This window comes from Thermobia domestica, chromosome 14 (genome assembly GCF_964235325.1).
Source record: "Thermobia domestica chromosome 14, izTheDome1.hap1.1, whole genome shotgun sequence".
Taxonomy (NCBI): domain Eukaryota; kingdom Metazoa; phylum Arthropoda; class Insecta; order Zygentoma; family Lepismatidae; genus Thermobia; species Thermobia domestica.
Genome location: NC_137467.1, coordinates 859855 through 878992, shown reverse-complemented (window position 1 = coordinate 878992; position 19138 = coordinate 859855). Strand labels below are relative to the sequence as shown.

General features: G+C 36.8%; 1 protein-coding gene across 1 annotated transcript in view; it reads right to left on the bottom strand.

Annotated features, from left to right (window-relative positions):
• The window catches only part of AIF (Apoptosis inducing factor), an 84488-nt gene that overhangs the window by 12275 nt on the left and 53075 nt on the right, over positions 1-19138 (bottom strand). Inside the window, exons 8-9 of the mRNA XM_081737651.1 lie at positions 13987-14189; positions 3790-3930 (exon numbers count right to left, since the gene is read on the bottom strand). Of these exons, the coding sequence (XP_081593777.1) occupies positions 3790-3930; positions 13987-14189 (344 nt within the window). The remainder of the gene's footprint in view (positions 1-3789; positions 3931-13986; positions 14190-19138) is intronic.

Genomic DNA, 19138 nt, shown 5'->3' with positions numbered 1-19138 from the left:
CCATCTGAACAATGAGAAAGTCCTTGTATTCCTTATTTTTGATTAGTTTAAGGGCATCCCCATGTGCTATATCAAATAAATTTTTCAAACTTGCAACAAACTTTAGCTTCAGTTTCTTTCTGTTTGGTAGATTGTCGCTTCTTGCTTTTCTTTAAATTTGCCCATTGGTCTCTTATTTCTTCGAGTTTCATAATTGCATGCTTCTCCTCACGAATTAAATACGATACTTTCCCCCAAAATTGTACAGTTTCTCGTTCAATTGAAGACAGGGGACGAATCCTGAATACACCACTGGGATTCTGAGAGCAAACCGAGTCTATGCAATGGAAACAGCACAGTTCCCCAGGTCATGACAAAGACTATTTTTTCTCTGGGATATCTTCACTGCCCACAAAGTGGTGACGGTGCATAGATCTTCATGGGAGACTACATCGAAAAACACTTATCTGCATTCCTTCCTGTCTACGTAAATAACTTAATGCACACCCCTCATATACTAACGATATTTGTCATTATTCTAAATACACTCCAACATAAACACTCTTTTATTATCTAGAACCAACAATCATACCTCTGTAGCATTTTAATTTTTCATTTAATTTTTTTTTTTCAAAGCTTGAAATCTAAATACATTTCGGTGCTCATCAACCTTCTTTAATTTTCTTTTTTCAGTCGTTTCCTTGTCTTCTGATCCTCCACCGCGTTTATAGAATCTTTTGCGGGCACAGGTAAATAAACAAAGAAAGAACAAGGTAACTTTTGTATATTTCCCTGACTTTCGGCATATTTTGAAGCATTTCTCTCACTTTCAAGGTCATTGTGATCCCTGTTGAACACGAAATGAAATCTTTTGAGTTTTACGTCCCACGATTATGCCGGCTAGGCTAAAGGAGACGGTGATGATGAGTAATGAGTAAAATGGTGGAATGAAGAAAGTAGGAGGAAACGGGAGAACCCCGAGAAAACCCACGCACACGGTGTTTGTCCACCACAAAGTTCACTTGGCGGGGACTGGGATCGAATCCGGGACCCCAAGCACCCTGTTGAACAGAGTTAGCTCCAGAGTCGAGACGAGATTTTATTACTTCATTTTCATAAGAAGTATCCATAAGGTGAGATAATTGATCATCAAAGTGTCCATTTCGATGAATTAATTTCTCATTGTGCATATGCATTGATATTTTTAACTGCCATAAAACTTGAAGAGACAACCATTAGATCATCCACTCTGCTCGACTGTTCGAACTGTTCCACTACTGCTCTTTTTACATTTTTTTTCTATTTAACCTTATTTGTTAATTTCTTTTTACGTATTTTCTTGTCACTCTACATCTTATTTATTCATTTTTAATTTCTCTTGTTTCAATTTTCAATTACAATTGTACTCCCTTTAGTAGAAGCGGGAGGAACGAAGTTGGAAAATAAACAGTAATTAAAAATTTTTAGAAATAACTACACAGTGCATCCCTAATATGAGCATGAATCTCCTTCTCACTTTAGGAGTATTATTACAAATAAAAGGACACGAAGTAATGTGTTTCATGATGTTCCTTTGCTGTTTTGTAGGTAAAACCACACTGCTATCTACAAGGGTCGTTCAAGGTTGATCGGGACTTTTATTTCTTCAGAGGAAACAGATAGCACAAGAAGCACCAAATTATATCAGCCTTTCAAAGTACAGTATTCTCCGTGCTCGTCGAGGCACCGTTGTCATCGTTCTGGCAGCTACCTGATTCCTTTGGCGTAGAAAGAACTTGGTTGTTGTCGTAGCCACTGGAGGACATCGTTCCGCAGTGCTTCATCTGTCGTGAATTTCTTCCATCCCACATGGTCATTAAGGGGTGCAAACAAATGATAATCACTGGGGGCTAAATCTAGACTGTAGGCAGATGGGGCAGAACTTCACAGACCATCGTGCGTGTGCACTTCTGATCAAATGCCAGCTGGCGAGGAACCCACATTGCAGAGATTTTGCGGAAGCGTAACTGGTCGTGAATGATTGTCTCAACAATCCCAACACTGATATTCACCTCTGCAGCAATATCCCGCATTGTTACTCGCCGGTTCTCAAGAATCATTTGTTTAACACATGCGCTATTCACTGGTGTGACTGCAGTCGGGTGAATGTGTCCATGCGCTTCATTTGTCACCAGCTCCCGTCCTTCGCAAAACTGTTCACACCATTCGCACACTCTTGTTCGTGACATCGTTTGTTCACCATACTGTGCTTGCAGTCTTCTGAAAATCTCAGCTGGTTTAACTTTCTCCTTGACAAGAAATTTGATTACACACCGCTGCTCCACAGTCACACTGCTTGCTGCCATGTTCGCTGCAACTGCTACGCATGCCGGGCGCTAGTTATTCGAGAAGGAATACATTACGTCACCCGCAAGTTTTATCATGATCCGGCTACTGATTGATTATTTATATACGAAAATCCTGATCAACCTTGAACGACCCTTGTATCATTTCTCTCTCCACTTCGGACGCTCGATTCAGATTCAAGGCAAGTAACTCCTACACTAAGAAAGATATCGGAGATTTCATTTCGCTGTAAGACAATTCAATATTCTGGTTGAAACTTTCTTACTGATACCTTTTTCTGAAACAAAATGATAGAAAGTTAAAAATCCGCGATGATAGATATAAAATGACTACGGAAGTGCTCAGTACTACATCGATTGTTCGTGTTTAACAGCAGATAATCAAAAGCAAAATTAATAGTTTCTATAAATATCTAAATCAAGAATGGCCACAAATTGGCACCTTTAAACAGGCATCGTTTGGAAAAACATTTTCCGCCTGTGTGTTTCTTTAACTTAGTTAATCTTATGAACTCAAAAGGTTGGGCAATAAATAAATAAATAAATAAATAAATAACGACACGTCTCTTGAAAATTTCAATAAGAACCGCCAAATCCCCAGAAAATTTGGAATCAATCAGCGCAAACAACACGTTTCTAAAGCTTATAATTTCCGAGATCTCACTGTTAAAGAAATGAAATGAAATCTTTAAATTGTACGTCCGACGGTTATGGCGGCTAGGCTCAAGGAGACGGTGATGATAAGAAGTGAAAGAAATGGTGGAATGAAGAGTGGAAGGAAACGGGAGAACCCCGAAAAAACTCATGCACACGGTATTTGTCCTCCACAAAATCCACTTGGCACGAGTTACAATTAAACTAGGGTCCCCATGCACCAGAGATGAACGGTATATCACTGAGCCACCAAGGTCCCTCTCTGTCAAAGAAATTAGCTACACATACACACATAAACGTAGCATTTTAATATATGGATAATAATAATAATAATAATAATAATAATAATAATAATAATAATAATAATAATAATAATAATAATAATAATAGAAGAAGAAACGTAGTTTCATTAAAACTGATAAATTTTACAACTGACACCAAATAAACAAGCAAACAAAAAAGAGGCATACACATAACATGCACGTTCTGTCAAATAGCGAAAGCTCGTTTACTCTCTTCTTCATTATATTATTATTATTATACAATACCAAGTTCTGTTCAATACACTTCTGTTCAATTTACTTATAGTATTTCAGACTATTTTGAAAGCACAATGGGCACAATGTTTATACAGTGAACAGCAGCTGTAAATAAACCCAGTCATTGGTTTCTATGTTATTATTGGGTGAAAAATTGTTATAGTTGGTGAGACTCAAACAGCCACGTTATCCGATTAAACATACCATAATCAAAATTACAAGAAACAATGTTTTAGGTAGAAGCTATTTGGAAAAGGAAATTCTCAACTTACCACCCATAAATTGGACCTCGCTTCCAACTCTGCATTGACTCGATATCCTCCATGGACATCGTCTATCTCCAACCCTGAGCTTGCTGCTAGTTCCGTATTAGGCTCAATTCCAACAGCAACCACCACATGATCAGTCACTACCTGCAACCAAACACCAACAGAATAACACTACGTTATCAGAAACGTTTATTCATGTATGCATTTAACGTATACGTATTTGACAAATTGAACGTCAATTTTCAGCACGGAGACTATATGAGATAGAACTTACTATTTCAAGTGGATCCGAATGTCTACTTAGGCTTGTATCGGAACCGGGAATGTCACCCGGAACAATAGCTAAACCGAGAAACCGTGTAACTGGTGGTCCCTAACACTTTCAGTTTCCCATAAATATTACGTGTTAACTGCTGACAACGCTTTTGCCTACTTTGGACCCATCTTTAATTCAGATTATATCTGAGAATTCTATTGGAAGCATGTCTCAAAAGTTATGATATGTAGCGAATCCCTTATGCACATACTGCACATTGATGAAATATGCATTTTTGGACTGCGTATGTGTGATTTTTTTATACTGATACGAACCGCCATCCATAGTTTCACGGATTCAAAATAGTTTGAGAGTATAGTCCATTAACATCCTGTATACTGTATTTTAGGACTATAAAACGCACTTTTTTGTTCGAAAAATCGCCTCCAAAATTCAGGCGCATCTTATACTCGAAATTAATATAAAAGTCAATGCTGCAGAAAACCTATCTCTATCTGGAAACATTGGATTCAACTGGCAGCAGCAGTGCACCGATGCGATGATTCACAAGTTTGCTAACGCTGTCTCCTTCCCGCCCCACCATCACAAACCCAGAACCATAGACTAGAATATACAGATCATAAACTGCGAAAATCTGGAAAAATATTACTTTAATAATAATAATAATAATAATAATAATAATAATAATAATAATAATAATAACTTTATTTTAAGTGCTATGAACAGCTCATAAGCAAAAATACAGCACGATGTTAAAACCATTATATAATCATTTTAAACAGACCAGAAATTATATAATATAAAATGACTATTAGAGCAAGTTAAGACCTTTGTCAGAAGATTAATATATTAAAATTATAAGGTTCAAACTGATATATAAAACAAAAAATAAAAGAAAACAGTCAGTTTCATAATATACGATTAAAAGAACTATGCAAATTAAAGTCTCATTTAACTACCATTTAAAATAATGAAACAACCTTACTTAAAATTTGACTTTCACATTCAAAAATCTCTTTCACTTATTGTCATATTTTACCGTAAAAGACTGGTTCTTAGAGTAAAAGCTTATAACATAAAAATACACTGAAAATACACAATAACAATAAAATAAAGATAAGCAGCTAGAACTCTTGTCATAAAGTTAAAACAGTTTAATTTTTCCAAGAAATGCTCTGATATTTATCCTAACATGTTCATTTTAAATTGTAAGACACTGTCATCCTTCTTAGTATTTCAAGTTTCAAGTTTAATGCAACCAATGTCGATCGATTCCTAACACTATAAGTCGGCACTCTTATTCCCATATTTTCTACGCAATATTCGCTACTATATTTATTATCCAACACCATTTGAATAAATAATTTATCAGTAACATTCCTCCTTTCCGATAGTTCTTGAAGCCCCCAAAATGTTAACCAATATCCATATTCATGTGCATAGTAATCTTTTTTCATTTTATTACACAGCAGCCTTATGAAACATTTCTGAACTTATACTGAAACATTTCTGTATAATAATAATAATTGAGCTGAGCGAGCGAAGCTCTAATACTCGGGTTAGCCGTTTGGTTGTCCGCGAACTCCTCCTAGACCGTTTGGCCGATCTCAACCAAACTTAGCACGCTGATAGAGTATGTCGTGCTGAGTGACAACATAGGTCGAAATCAAAAATCCGATGTACCATCGAGGAATAATCACCGAAAAACGCTTCCTCCTAGACCGTTTGGCCGATCTCAACCAAACTTAGCACGCTGATAGAGTATGTCGTGCTGAGTGACAACATAGGTCGAAATCAAAAATCCGATGTACCATCGAGGAATAATCACCGAAAAACGCTTCCTCCTAGACCGTTTGGCCGATCTCAACCAAACTTAGCACGCTGATAGAGTATGTCGTGCTGAGTGACAACATAGGTCGAAATCAAAAATCCGATGTACCATCGAGGAATAATCACCGAAAAACGCTTCCATAGACTTAACATGGGGAAAAAGTTTTCACGTGATTTTTTTGTCAACAATTAAAATCTGCGCGTGATTTTCAAAAATTCTGGCGAAGCCCTTTTATTTTTTTAGCGTAAAAATTTACAATTTTAATCACAATTTAAAAACAAATTAACGATTTTTTAAACTTTTTTTAGCCGGAACAAAAGGTCAAGACGAAGAATTGTGCGATTGTTATGAAAAATACTGATTGTTTTAAAAAGTCAGAATAAACTGATTACGTTGCTTAAGCTCGCTCAGCTCATTTCATTTCAATCGAGTATATATATTGCATTCCTAGTAATAATAATTAAAAGCTTAAAAATTAAGGTGTGTCTTATAGTCCGTAAAATATGGTATATTAGTGCCCGTCAAAATCTGACGAGTTATCTCCACGCGGTGATGGATGGTAATCAAAAATAAAAACTCCGCCAAATAGTAGTATGTGCGTTCAAATTGCTTTCGAAAACTGGTATTGATCAATTTTACTTGCCCGGGCTCCAGTTAGGTCGCTTCTATTTATATAGGTTTATCAAAAGTCCGGGGCCCAAAGGGAAACTCCGATATGAGTAGATACAAACAAATGGAAAGAGAAAACGTTGCTGAAAAAAAATAGTTTTCACTTTTAATGAAAGCACTTTTCCAATCAGCACAATCCGTTTGGACTCTACACTAGTAAGGTGCTCTATGTTAAGTGAAAAAGCAACGTTGGCAGTTCAGCAAGCTATTGTATTGGACCCTGACCATACCTACAATGCAGCATTATAAGGAAACTGATTCAAGGTGTTCTACGCTACCTAACAATATGCATGTTCTCCGTGCCATTTTTGGTTACCGTAACGTTCTGTTGGAATAACCTGATGATCCGGAAACGTTGCTTTTCATTTATTACAGGGTGCCTTACCGGTGTAGAGTACAAACGGCTGGGGTCATTGAAAAAATCAAACCATTTTAGATTGTAAGTCATATATATCAGGGTGTCTACTAAAATTCCAAAATGAAATTTGGTGACTTTTTCCTGACCTTTTCTTTACCAAATCATGAAATTTCGTAACACTCTCAAAAGCGAATTTGGGTACAAATTAGGCCCAATTTTCATCCATGGTTTGTTTGTGATTTGACAGCGTTTAAAGCAGACCATGGAAATTTTTGGTGGTGAATTCTGACGTTTTATAAAACAAAATTTTCCAAGCTGTACTTAAATTTGTACATATATATATATATATATATATATATATATATATATATATATATATATATATATATATATATATATATATATATATATATATTATATATATATATAATCGTGACCCAAAAGCTAAATTTCGTGACTTTCTTGACTTTCATGACCGTTTTCTGATTTCGTAACATTCATGACTTTCATGACCGATAGACACCCTGTATATTTCCAACAACTTCTCTCTTTTCTATTTTTTCGCATATTTACTTATAACACTGGGTAACAAATTTTGACCAACTTTATGTTTATCTGATTTCTTTTCTTTTTTTAATATCGTTGTGTGGTACTAATAACGTGCATAACATTAGTTTTCCCGAAATGTCAAAAATCGGCTTAAAATTCGTCTTTAACCTTTAGAAATCGGGTAATTTGTTGAATTTTTCCTCCATTTTTCGTTAAAGCGTAATAACTAAGAAACCATTTGCCCTAATACAACCGATTATGCCTTGCTTTTTAAGCAAAGGAACAGGCTTTTAAATTATGTAAGTTTATTTACAATATTACATGCGAAATAAAATTTATTCAACAAATTTTGAGAAAATTCTTAATTTTTCCTCAAAATTAAGTATTTTTTATTTCTGGAGTTGGCAACACTGTACAGTTAGTCAAATTACTTTTTTTTTTTTTTTGATCAGAAAATGATTCTGTAAGTTTTAAATTGTTATTCACGAGACGATACAAAATGTTGGGGACAAAATTAGAAATTTGGATATGAAATCAACTGGAACTTGACAAAGAAAAATGAAAAACGTCAGTTTTTATTTCCGTGTAATAGTTCCTAACCTCTAATTTCAACTAAAATATATTACATTTCTAACATTTTTTGTACGCAGAAGAAGTGAATATTAAATGGATAGTCTATATAAGCCGCAGTTTTGGCCTGGTTTTGATTTTTATCGAGAAATTTAGAGCTAATTGCTATCTTACAATATAATTCACTGAAGAAATTATCCAGAATTAACTTAGTCACTATGGAGTTCGAACACAGGGTACAAAATATAAAACACTTAGCAAAACTATATCCACTTTCACTACAATCACATAATGCAGAACATTTTAAAAATGAGTACGCTTGCTTTTTTGTTTGTGCGAAGCTGATTTATCATGAGAAATCAATGTCCAAATGTAATCTCTTATCATCACGGTGTCTCAGCGCCCTTGGTATCTTATTTCCATTTGTCCAATGTCTTGATGAAAGCGTTCACCATGTTCTTCACTCACATCTGCTAAATTTGGAAGGAAAAAATCAATATGGGAAAACAAAAAATGCAATTTCAACGAGATTCTACAACCCAAATTCGATATAGTCAATCAAAGAATCTATTAACTCCCTATAATTTTCACTCCTATTTTTACCAAGAAGACCTTGCACTACCACCCTAAAAGCTTCTTTCCTCTCGAGTCATTCTATTCTGAAGTTCTTCAGGCTGAAGCATCACACGTATCTGTGGGCCATAAATAGCTAGCTATGATTTTAGCGTCAGTTAACTGTGGAAACATTTGTATTATGTAAGAAAGAGCTGCATAATGTGGATCTAATGCTCTAACAAACTGTTTTACAAGTCCTAATTTTATGTGGAGTGGTGACAGTAAGAACTTTTCTCTTTCAACTAAAGGTTCATGTATGATATTGTGAGTGCCAGGACGTAAACGTTTCCTTTCTGGCCACATCTTGAGTGTATAATGACGGTAAGTAAGCTCTGCTATCCCAAAGGCAAAGAAAACACAATATTTAGCATTGCCACTCTGCAAACCTAGAATAAAACCGATAACCTTAAAATTTCCACAAATATCCCGTTTATATTTTTGGTACTCAATCTTTTCCAACAATAAGTTCACGTTTTCGAAGTCTTCCTTCATGTGGACTGAGTGTGCAACTGGTACAGAGGAATTCACATTTCCATTGTGCAGAAGAAGCACCTTTAAACTTTTAGGTGAACTGTCTATGAAAAGACGCCACTCCTCTGGTTGATGTGGGAAACCGATAGCTTCAAATAGACCACTAACGTCATGACAACACAAACTTCCTTCAATTTTGAAGAATTGTGAAAAAGTATTTTGCCTTTTCCTATATTTTGATATTTTACATGTTGGAAGGAGAAAATTCCACTCATTTAAACATGAAGCAAGAAGTTCTGCCTTTGATTTGGGAAGATCTAAATCTCTTATCAAATCATCAAGTTCTTGCTGATTAAGCAAATGTTGTTCCTTTTTCCTGGTTTCATGCGAAAAACTAATATCAAGATCGGAAGATTCCTCTGGCTCTCCTTCCGATGACAATATGTCTGGTGGTTTGATTACACGAAGTTCGTCACTGTGTGGAACTGGAGCAATGGATGAAGGTAAACTGGGGTATTCTATTTTTCTCCTATTATTTCTGTTTTTATAGTGTGTCACGTCAAGTGAACAGAAGTAGCAGTCATTATGGTGATTAGTAGGCTCTCTCCAAATTCGAGGAGTAGCAAATGGCATACACTTTCTGGTTCCCCGTAACAAATCTTCTAATGTAGAGCGGCAACTACCGCAACACACATTCGGAGCCCAACGTTTGTCTTGATCACCTATGGGCACTCGAAAGTAAGCTTCATATGCAAAACAGAACTTTGTTCCAAGCACAATATTATGTTTAAGTTGTTTGGGGCTTATGTAATATCCACAAACACAACAAAGTGAGTCTACTGATATTTTACAACTCCTACCCGTAGACATTTTATCTTCCACACAGCACCTAGTGAAATTAAATCAAATGCCACTGATACAGTTACCACTACAGTTACTCAATACTGTATGCAGCTCGCTATCCAAGTGGAGTCATATAGAAATTTACTGACTTTACTTAAGTAAAAGTTAATATTTTTGTAAAAGTCGGGGAAAAATAAGAAATTATATTTTTCTAGATAGTTATTTTCATTCGAAATAAATGCTGTATTCAAAATTTGTAATCATAGAACGCATATGTTAAGAAACGAAACTAATTAATCCACAAGAGTTTGTTCTGTGTTGCCATCTATGGACAGCCAAAGTAAATTCTGAAATTCTTCCTATATCTTGAACAAATACTATTTTGTAAAATTCCTTCCAAACAATCGACATTTGAGGAAAACTAATACCAAATTCGTAATTAGCACGTCAAAATCATTCGGTAAATGTAAAAACATTAAGATAAACAATTTCTTGTTGAGAAGTGTAATCAGTGTTCGAAGTTAAAAACAGAAGTGGTATGTTTTATTACGATTTTGACTAGACATACTGGCTATTTAAACACAGAAATACATTGAGAATATGATACGTAACAGATTGCATTTCTACTTACATAATGATTCAAAAACTATGGGAGAGCTTCTCTGTAGTTACAGGGAAAGGGACACGGAAATGCTTTGCCCCCACTCCCAACTTTCTAAGAAAAAAATATGCTATTATGTTGTACTACAGAGAATTATGCACGAAAACGATCAAAAACTGAGTTTTTATATTAATAATTTTTAAACAATTCCCGCGGTACAACTCCCGGATCTATCACTCGACTGAGGAGTGTTCCAGATCTCCGGAAGGTCCGCCTCCATAGCAGATAACCCATAAATCCGCTCATGCTCAAAACATGCCATTTATATGTATTAAGACTAGAAAAGACACATATAAGAAAGAAACAATTGAATATGGCACAGCACAGTATAAACCTTGTAGATATCTCATTCTAAATACAAAAGGTAGGAAAAAAAAGTTAACAAAAATGTCGGTGTTGTCAATTTAAAAAAAAATATTTTTACATAAGAAATAAAGTGTTTTTAGGTGCATTAATTATTGTGTATAAAATTAGATTTATTAAAGGTAGTAGCATTCACTTTCCAGTTACGATATGTCTTTATCACTGAAAACCCAGAAGCGGTATGTTTTCATTACTGTAAAACCAGAAGCGGTACGGCATACCACCCCATACTGTCTTACTTCGACCACTGTAATGGAAGTGGCCTATGGTTTCGGATTTATAATATGGCCTCTTTCAGTCTGAGAAACAATGGGCCGGAATACTAAAATATTAAATTGGGATCTTTATTTCGACCCATAACCAATTCGGATTTATTGTTTTGTTTAATATTTTGCTTGCAATGAAACCGGGTATAATAACACTGGTCGACATGGGTTTTGATGTCTGGAAACTAATTGCTATTTTGAACAACTATTTTGACACTGATCCCAAAACTATGTTTCTTTTGTTTCCATCACCCACAGTTTTTCTGTTTTTACCCGGTAGATGTCAGAGCGCATAATATTACAATAATGGATAATTTAGACATTCAAAGTTTTGTTGTAAATTCTTAAAAGTAACCGAAAGAAATACGTAATTTTTTGCTGTTATAGCTAGTCTCATTAACTGATGTAATAAAGTGCAATGTTTTCATGTATCATATTACTTAATGTAAGAAATCACGGTGTCACGTAAACAATTTATGTATACACAGCTCTAGGATACGCTGTTTTGATCAAGTTTCTCTGATTTGTTGCTTTAAAACTGAAACAATGTCATCTAGAAAGTGTGTGAACTCTCCAGACATTTTTTGTTACATTTGCGGATGTTATGTAGTGAAGAGACAAAGACAACGTGTAACAAAATTTGTGAAGGATGCATACAATGCATATTTTGGAATGAAATTAGGTGACCAGGACAAAAAGTGGGTCCCACATACAGTTTGCAAGACTTTTGTGGAGGCTTTGCGACTGTGGACATGTGGCAAGAAGAAAGCCCTGCCGTTTGGAATCCCAATGGTATGGCGTGAACCAAAAATTCATGTTGAAGACTGCTGTTTCTGTGCTGTTAACGTTAGTGGTTTTAGTGCTAAGAACAAAAGTAAAGTGAACTATCCAAACAACATACAATTAGCTATCAGACCTGTAGCTCATGGGCCAGATATACCTGTACCATGTGTACCTACTATTGTCGAAAGTTGTTCTAGTGACAGTGAAGTTGAGGTAGAATTAGAACAGCGTGATGATGATGCATTGTATCCTAGTACGAGTACTAGCACTCCAAAGCCACTTACACAACATGAACTTAATGATCTTGTGAGAGATTTAAATTTACCAAAAGAGAGTGCCCAACTTCTTGGTTCCCGGTTGAAGAAAAATTGTCTCTTTTCTCCTGAAACACATTTTTCATGGTACAGGCACCGAAAGAAAGAACTTCTACCATATTTCACTGAAGAAAATTTAGTATATTGCAACAACACAAGAAAAGTGATAGAATTCTATGGTATTGTATACAATGCAACAGAATGGAGATTCTTTATTGATGCATCGAAGACCAGCTTGAAAGGTGTTTTGTTGAGCAACGGTAATGTATTACCATCGATTCCCATAGCATATTCTGTGTTCTTGAAGGAAACGTATGAAACGTTGAGACTTCTGCTCGTAAAAGTGAAATATGAAGAACATGGTTGGTCAGTATGTGGCGATTTTAAAGTGATAGCATTGTTGTTAGGTCTCCAATCCGGGAACACAAAATTCCTCTGCTTTTTGTATGGATGGGACAGTCGGGACAGGGAGAATCATTGGAAAGTGAAAATGTGGCCACGTAGAAAGTCTCTCTCTCCACGAAAGAAGAATGTGACACAACAGCAATTGGTGCCATCGTCTAAAATACTACTTCCTCCATTGCACATTAAGTTAGGAATCATAAAACACCTCGTTAAAGCATTAAACACGGATGGGGAATGTTTTAAATACATTGCGAGTAAATTTCCAGCAATCAGTGATGGGAAACTGAAAGAAGGCATTTTTGTTGGCCCTCAAATAAGAAAGTTGATGCTTGACCGTGAATTTGAGTAAATAATGACAGAAACTGAAAGGGAGACCTGGGTTAGTTTCAAACTGATAGTTGCCCATTTTCTGGGAAATGAAAAACATAAGAACTATGAACATTACGTGAAAAACCTTTTGGAAAATTTATGTAAACTTGGAAGCAAAATGAACCTAAAGTTACATTTCCTCAACTCCCATCTTGATTTCTTTCCACGTAATCTCGGAGACTACAGTGAGAAGCATGGGGAGAGATTTCATAAAGACATAGCAGAGATGGAAAGGAGATACCAGGGGAGATGGAACGTTAACATGATGGCAAATTATTGCTGGATGTTGAAAAAGGATGTTCCCGTGTCGAGCGTCAGCGATGTCAGGAAATCGAAGCGAATGAAGTTTTGTGCTAAGTGACGTAATGTATTAGTGATTTTGTATGTAGGTGAAAATGAAAATGTACATTAACATTAATTTTACAATCTTGTGGCATGTCGCATACATTTAAGAACTGTACAAAAATTGTGAGAAATGCCTGAACTTAATATGTAATACGTTTCGTTAAGTCCCTTATAAGCTAAGTAATAAAACAATACACGTGCTGATGCTAATATGTTTTAACGATTTGTGAAAAAATATGACGTGATAGAGAGAAACTGATTTTATTTTTGAAATCAGCATTAAAAATCCATTTGAAGTTACCTATTCATTTCAAAACATCGCTCAACTTTTGAAAAAATGTCGACCAGTGCAATTTGTTGGCTGCTTATTTTCTGAACATAAACTTATCTAAACAAACTACTGAAAGCAACGAACAATGAACCTCACATAAAACAAATGAACCTCACTACCACCAAACGTGCTTATGTTAACTTTATCCAATTAAGACGTGAGTAATAAAATGAGGCTTACCTTTTCTCCGTTGTCTAGAACTAACTCTATTTGACTGCCATCTGAAAGCGCAGCTTCCACTCGTGCATTCGGCTTTACGTCCACTCCTTCTGCACGAACTTTCTCTGTCGCCCAGAAACTCAAGTATTCCGGGAGAACTTTCCCCATATTGCCAACTTCAGGAAACACCTGCACTACTTTAAACTCCCCGCCAGAATCTTTTGCTGAAAGAAGCAAGGGAAGTCTTTTACTTTATAAGCAAAAACACTCGCTCTTGTATGCAATAGTTGAGGCTCACGAGCATGAGTTGTTCTGGGGTTCAGACGAATAAGTTCATATCACATGTGTAGTGTAATAAAATGACATGTTTATTTAGTAGATTTGCTTGATATGACACATTACCACACCAATGATTGAAATAAAATGATAATGTCTGTGCTTTCACGGCATACGCAGACTAATCTTCTGAACCCTCCTTCCAGTAAAACTGAAAATTATTGTTAAGATCAATAAATGTGTCTATGTTGGTTCAGAATGAGGGAATTTCAGCAAGAAATAAAGATTTTTATTTTCATAGTGTCCAGGACTAGAACTAGAACATAGTCACGATGGCTACTCTAGGAGTCAGGATCTTGTTATGCAGCTTAGAGAAAATAAGCCTTGGAAGGTTCCCTAACTCATGAAAGTAACATACTTTGTGGATTATTATAGCTTCCTACATAAATCTCAACATCGTAAGCGCTCCTGTACTTACTCTATCCAAGAACCACTGGAATCACTATGCAGAGAAGCCGCCCATGTAATAAACCACATATCCAGTCTTTGAAGAGCATCAAGGTGTCCTTTCTCTTTAGGAGAGCTGCCGATGGTATCCCATCTTGAAGTCTGGTTCGGTGATTGTTCACCTCACTTTCGCGCTTTAGAGATTAAACACTCCACGAAAAATATTGTAATATCCCTTACATATGGATCTGTTTACAACCAAACTACGCACTTATATTTATAAACTACTACAGGGCAGACGAGAGGGACACAAGCGCCATCTACATACTGGAAATGAAATGAAATCTTTTGAGTTTTACGTCCCACGGTTATGCCGGCTAGGCTAAAGGAGACGCTCATGATGAGAAATGAATGAAATGGTGGAATGAAGGAAGTAGGAGGAAACAGGAGAACCCCGAGGAAACCCACGCACACAGTATTTGTCCACCACAAAGGTCACTTGGCGGGAGCAGGGTTTGAACCCGGGACCCCTACCTACACACTAGAGCAGCTATAAAACCAGATGATCTCCGCATCTGGTCAAGTCCCCTTCCTTAGCTGTCGGGATTCTAACCTCTCTCTCTCTGCTTGTGGTGTAGCATTGAGAGATTCCTCGTCAGAGAACCACCCAGCTTGCAGTGGAGCATTAAGGGTCATACTCCTCCTCAGTTAGCTTGCTTCGTGAGCGTGAACAATTATTCACGTGGCCATCCTAAACATTAGAGAACTCGTACTACATTTTGTATCATACTGTTTGGAACGGAAGTTTTGTAACAAAATTGGTAGTGGGAAAAAACGATTCTCGAGTACCTTTCACCTCAATAAGCAGAACTTTACAATTTAAAAAAATGGAAATCATTCTTACCCTGTATTTCAAGTTTCACAGCGACTTCAAATCAATGTCTTTGATAATTCGCTTTTAAGTGCCAAAGCGCTTTACGTACGATAGCTGAACTTACCCGTCAATTTGCGTGGAAGTCGTTAAACAGGTATCGAGCGAAATGACCAAGAGTAATTTACTTGAGTGTCTCTTATTCTTGAAGTTGGCCTTCGAATAGCTTCAGTCATTAGCCAGCTATAGTCAGCAATGATTCTATCATTATTTTTTACAAGTAAGAAGATATTGCAAATTCTTTGCATTAAGCAAGATGTGCTTGTTGATGTAAAAAAATCTTAATTTTTTTTTTAAGGCCGTTAAGGTAGAACAGCAAGTTATTAAGTTAGCTTAGTAATAATTCCAGATAGCCAACAATTTAACTTATTAGGACAATTAATTTCTTACATACAATTATATCCACATTATTACATTACAAAATCTTCAATTATTATTATTACCTTTATCGGAATCCCTTCTCTTAATAGCTGGAACCTTCTTAACACAAACACTAAATAACTTTTTATAGTTACGAAATTATAAAGAGTAATCAGCTTTTCTCTTCTCCCTATTATCCTATTACTGGCATTACGCAATAGGTCATTATCAGCCAATTAACTACTACCACAATTAAGGAGACTCAGTTCGGCTAACAACATTTTCTATTCTTTTTCTGATTTTTAATTTAATTAATTTCCATAATCTGTTCCAAACATGGCTAAAATTTCCCATGTATTTAATGACTAAAATACTTATTTCACTTAACAATAAAATCTAACACTGATAGTAGCCTGTACCACAATTCTACGGATTTCCTAACGCTATTATGTTAATACGTTTAAATAGAAAAATGAAAGTTTCCCACAATAAGTGGAAATTTCCGTAATCCTTCTTCCCCTCGTATATCACTGACTAATTTTCGGCAGCCTGTGATACCAGTTTACGAACTGGAATGAACTTTACATTCAATATCTTGGATAGCATCATTTTCTTGTGTGGATCTTTTCGTTAATTCGTTGATGGTTGCAGTCAAACTGGAGCTGATGGACACTTACGTTGTTTGTGGTTCTTTCTCACAATTTCCGGACACCAGACAAACCTGTTTCTCAGAATCTGATGGTTCTTAGTCCTTCTACCGGTTTTGCCTGTCCTGCATATTGTTACAAGCAACAGTTTGTTTGTTTACAAGCTCTGTTCCTTGCAAGAAATGGACAGACGGAAATAACAGCGAGCACACAAGAGCTTATTCCTGATAAAAAATAAAATCGTGTCCCGAAACATTATTACCCGGGTGAAAGAAATCAATCACTGCACACCCGTAGTTTTACAATTCTCGAACGTGCCTTGCGGCTATTCACAAACAAAAACTAATTGTTTAAATTTATACTCCAGATTACAGCATTGGTTTATCGTCCTACAAACGAGATAGCAATTACTGAGTTAATGATGTAAGAACGAAATCAATGTTAGGAGGGGGAAAACGGAAGAACCGCGAGAAAACCCACCCATTCGGTGTTTATTTATCACAAAACTTATATTGCGCATTCGTGATTTGAATGCAGGAACTTTGGCCGCAGGAGTAAACACTCTACTGACTACACCACGAATTACTGTTTAAGTTACAATATTTCAAACACCACTCTGAAATATGATTGATGGCTTGGATTACTTGAATTACTTTCCTTATATGATAATAACAATAGGCCTATTTGCCTCCCTAGTTTCAATACCTACGGATTTTACCGAAAAGCAACAGCATAGGAACATGATGGAGATCTCATTTACGATTTTCCCACAGAAAAGTAAGATGATGTCAACATTAAAACAAGACTTGAATACCATGAAACTTCGTTACTTCCACTGTGTTACTTCGCGCGCGGGCGAGAGAGAAAGAGGGAGCGAGAAAGATTATATATATAAAATGAAGACTGAGTTTTTGTGTCTGTCTGTGTGCGGCCTGGGACCAGACGAGTGGACCGAGGGTTAACAAATTTTGGTGACGGGTATCTTGGTCCAGGCCCCAGATCAGGACTTTTTTTTTTTTTAAATTCGAACCAGGGCGGTCACAGGGGGGTATTTAACGGGTCATGTGAAAGTAGTAGAAAATGACCGATATTAATGTCGAATTCACAGGTCGCTGAGATCAATGGTGAAACTCCGATTGAATTAACTTTCAAATTCACCCCATTTGGCTGCGGGTCTGGAGTCACCGTGAGGAGGGGGGTGCCGAGACATGTAGAAATAATCCAAAATAACCGATATTAGTGTCAAATCCATAATTTTCGCAGTTGCTGAGACGAATGGTGATACTCCCACGGGCGTTACTTCCAAATACAGTCCCCCATCGGCTGGGAGCCAGACGCTTTTTTTTTTCTTTCTTCAAAATTCTAACCAGGGGGTCTCAGGGGGCGTTTATCGGGATATGTAAAAGTAGTAGAAAATGACACACATATTTTTCTTTTGTTTTTCAATTTGTTTATACAGATATTTTATCTGACCTATGCGAAGAATGGATATTTCAGCGAGCATATACAGGGTGATTCTTTATAGGATTTACAAGTTCAATCAGTTATAATTCTTTATTGGAACCACATACAGACTTGGTTTATATGTCACTATACTGCAAGGAACCACCCAACAGACCAATAGTGTAGAAATGACACCAGACATTTGTTGAAACAGGTTGTTCTGTGCGCCACACAAAGGCGTCAGGGCACTCATCCGTGACTGACGATGGGGTGGAAGCAGTTACGGAGAGTTTTGTTCGCAGTCCTCGAAAATCTACAAGACGAGCATCGCAAGAAACTGGTATCCTTCAGACCACTGTTTGGCATGTATTGCGTAGACGTTTGTCCATGAAGCCATACAGACTGTCCTTGGTTCAAGCACTGAGTGAACCGGATAAACATACCCGATATGAATTCTGTGTTACCATGTTGGATCGCATCACTGGTGATGAGTCATTCTTGAACAATGCAGTATTCAGTGACGAATCAACTCTTCACCTTTCCGGCCGAGTCAACACACACAATTGTATTTGGGGCACGGAAAATTCACATGTGCATATGGAGCTGGTTCGTGACAGCCCCAAGGTGAACGTGTTTTACGCTGTTTCCAGAGCAAAAGTGTATGGACCATTCTTCTTTGCTAACAGCACCATCACTGGCATCGCCTGGCTCCACAACTTCCTTGTTCCAGAGTTAGATGAAGATGACCACGATGGCCACTTATGGTGGCAACAAGATGGCGCCACGCCACACTATCTGATAGACGTAAGAGAATTTCTTGATCAGCGTTTTACACATAAGTGGATAGGTCGTGGGCCAAGTGCTTGGCCGCCACAGTCTCCAGATTACACCCCACTTGACTTCTTTCTGTGGAGGCTTATGAAAGATAAGGTGTACATCCATCCCCTACCTGATAATGTTAATGAACTGAAACATCGCATCACAACAGCCATTGCTGACGTTACCCGCGAAATGCTGGGTACTGTTTGGCAGGAAATCTACTTTCGTTGAGATGTGTCCAGGATGACCG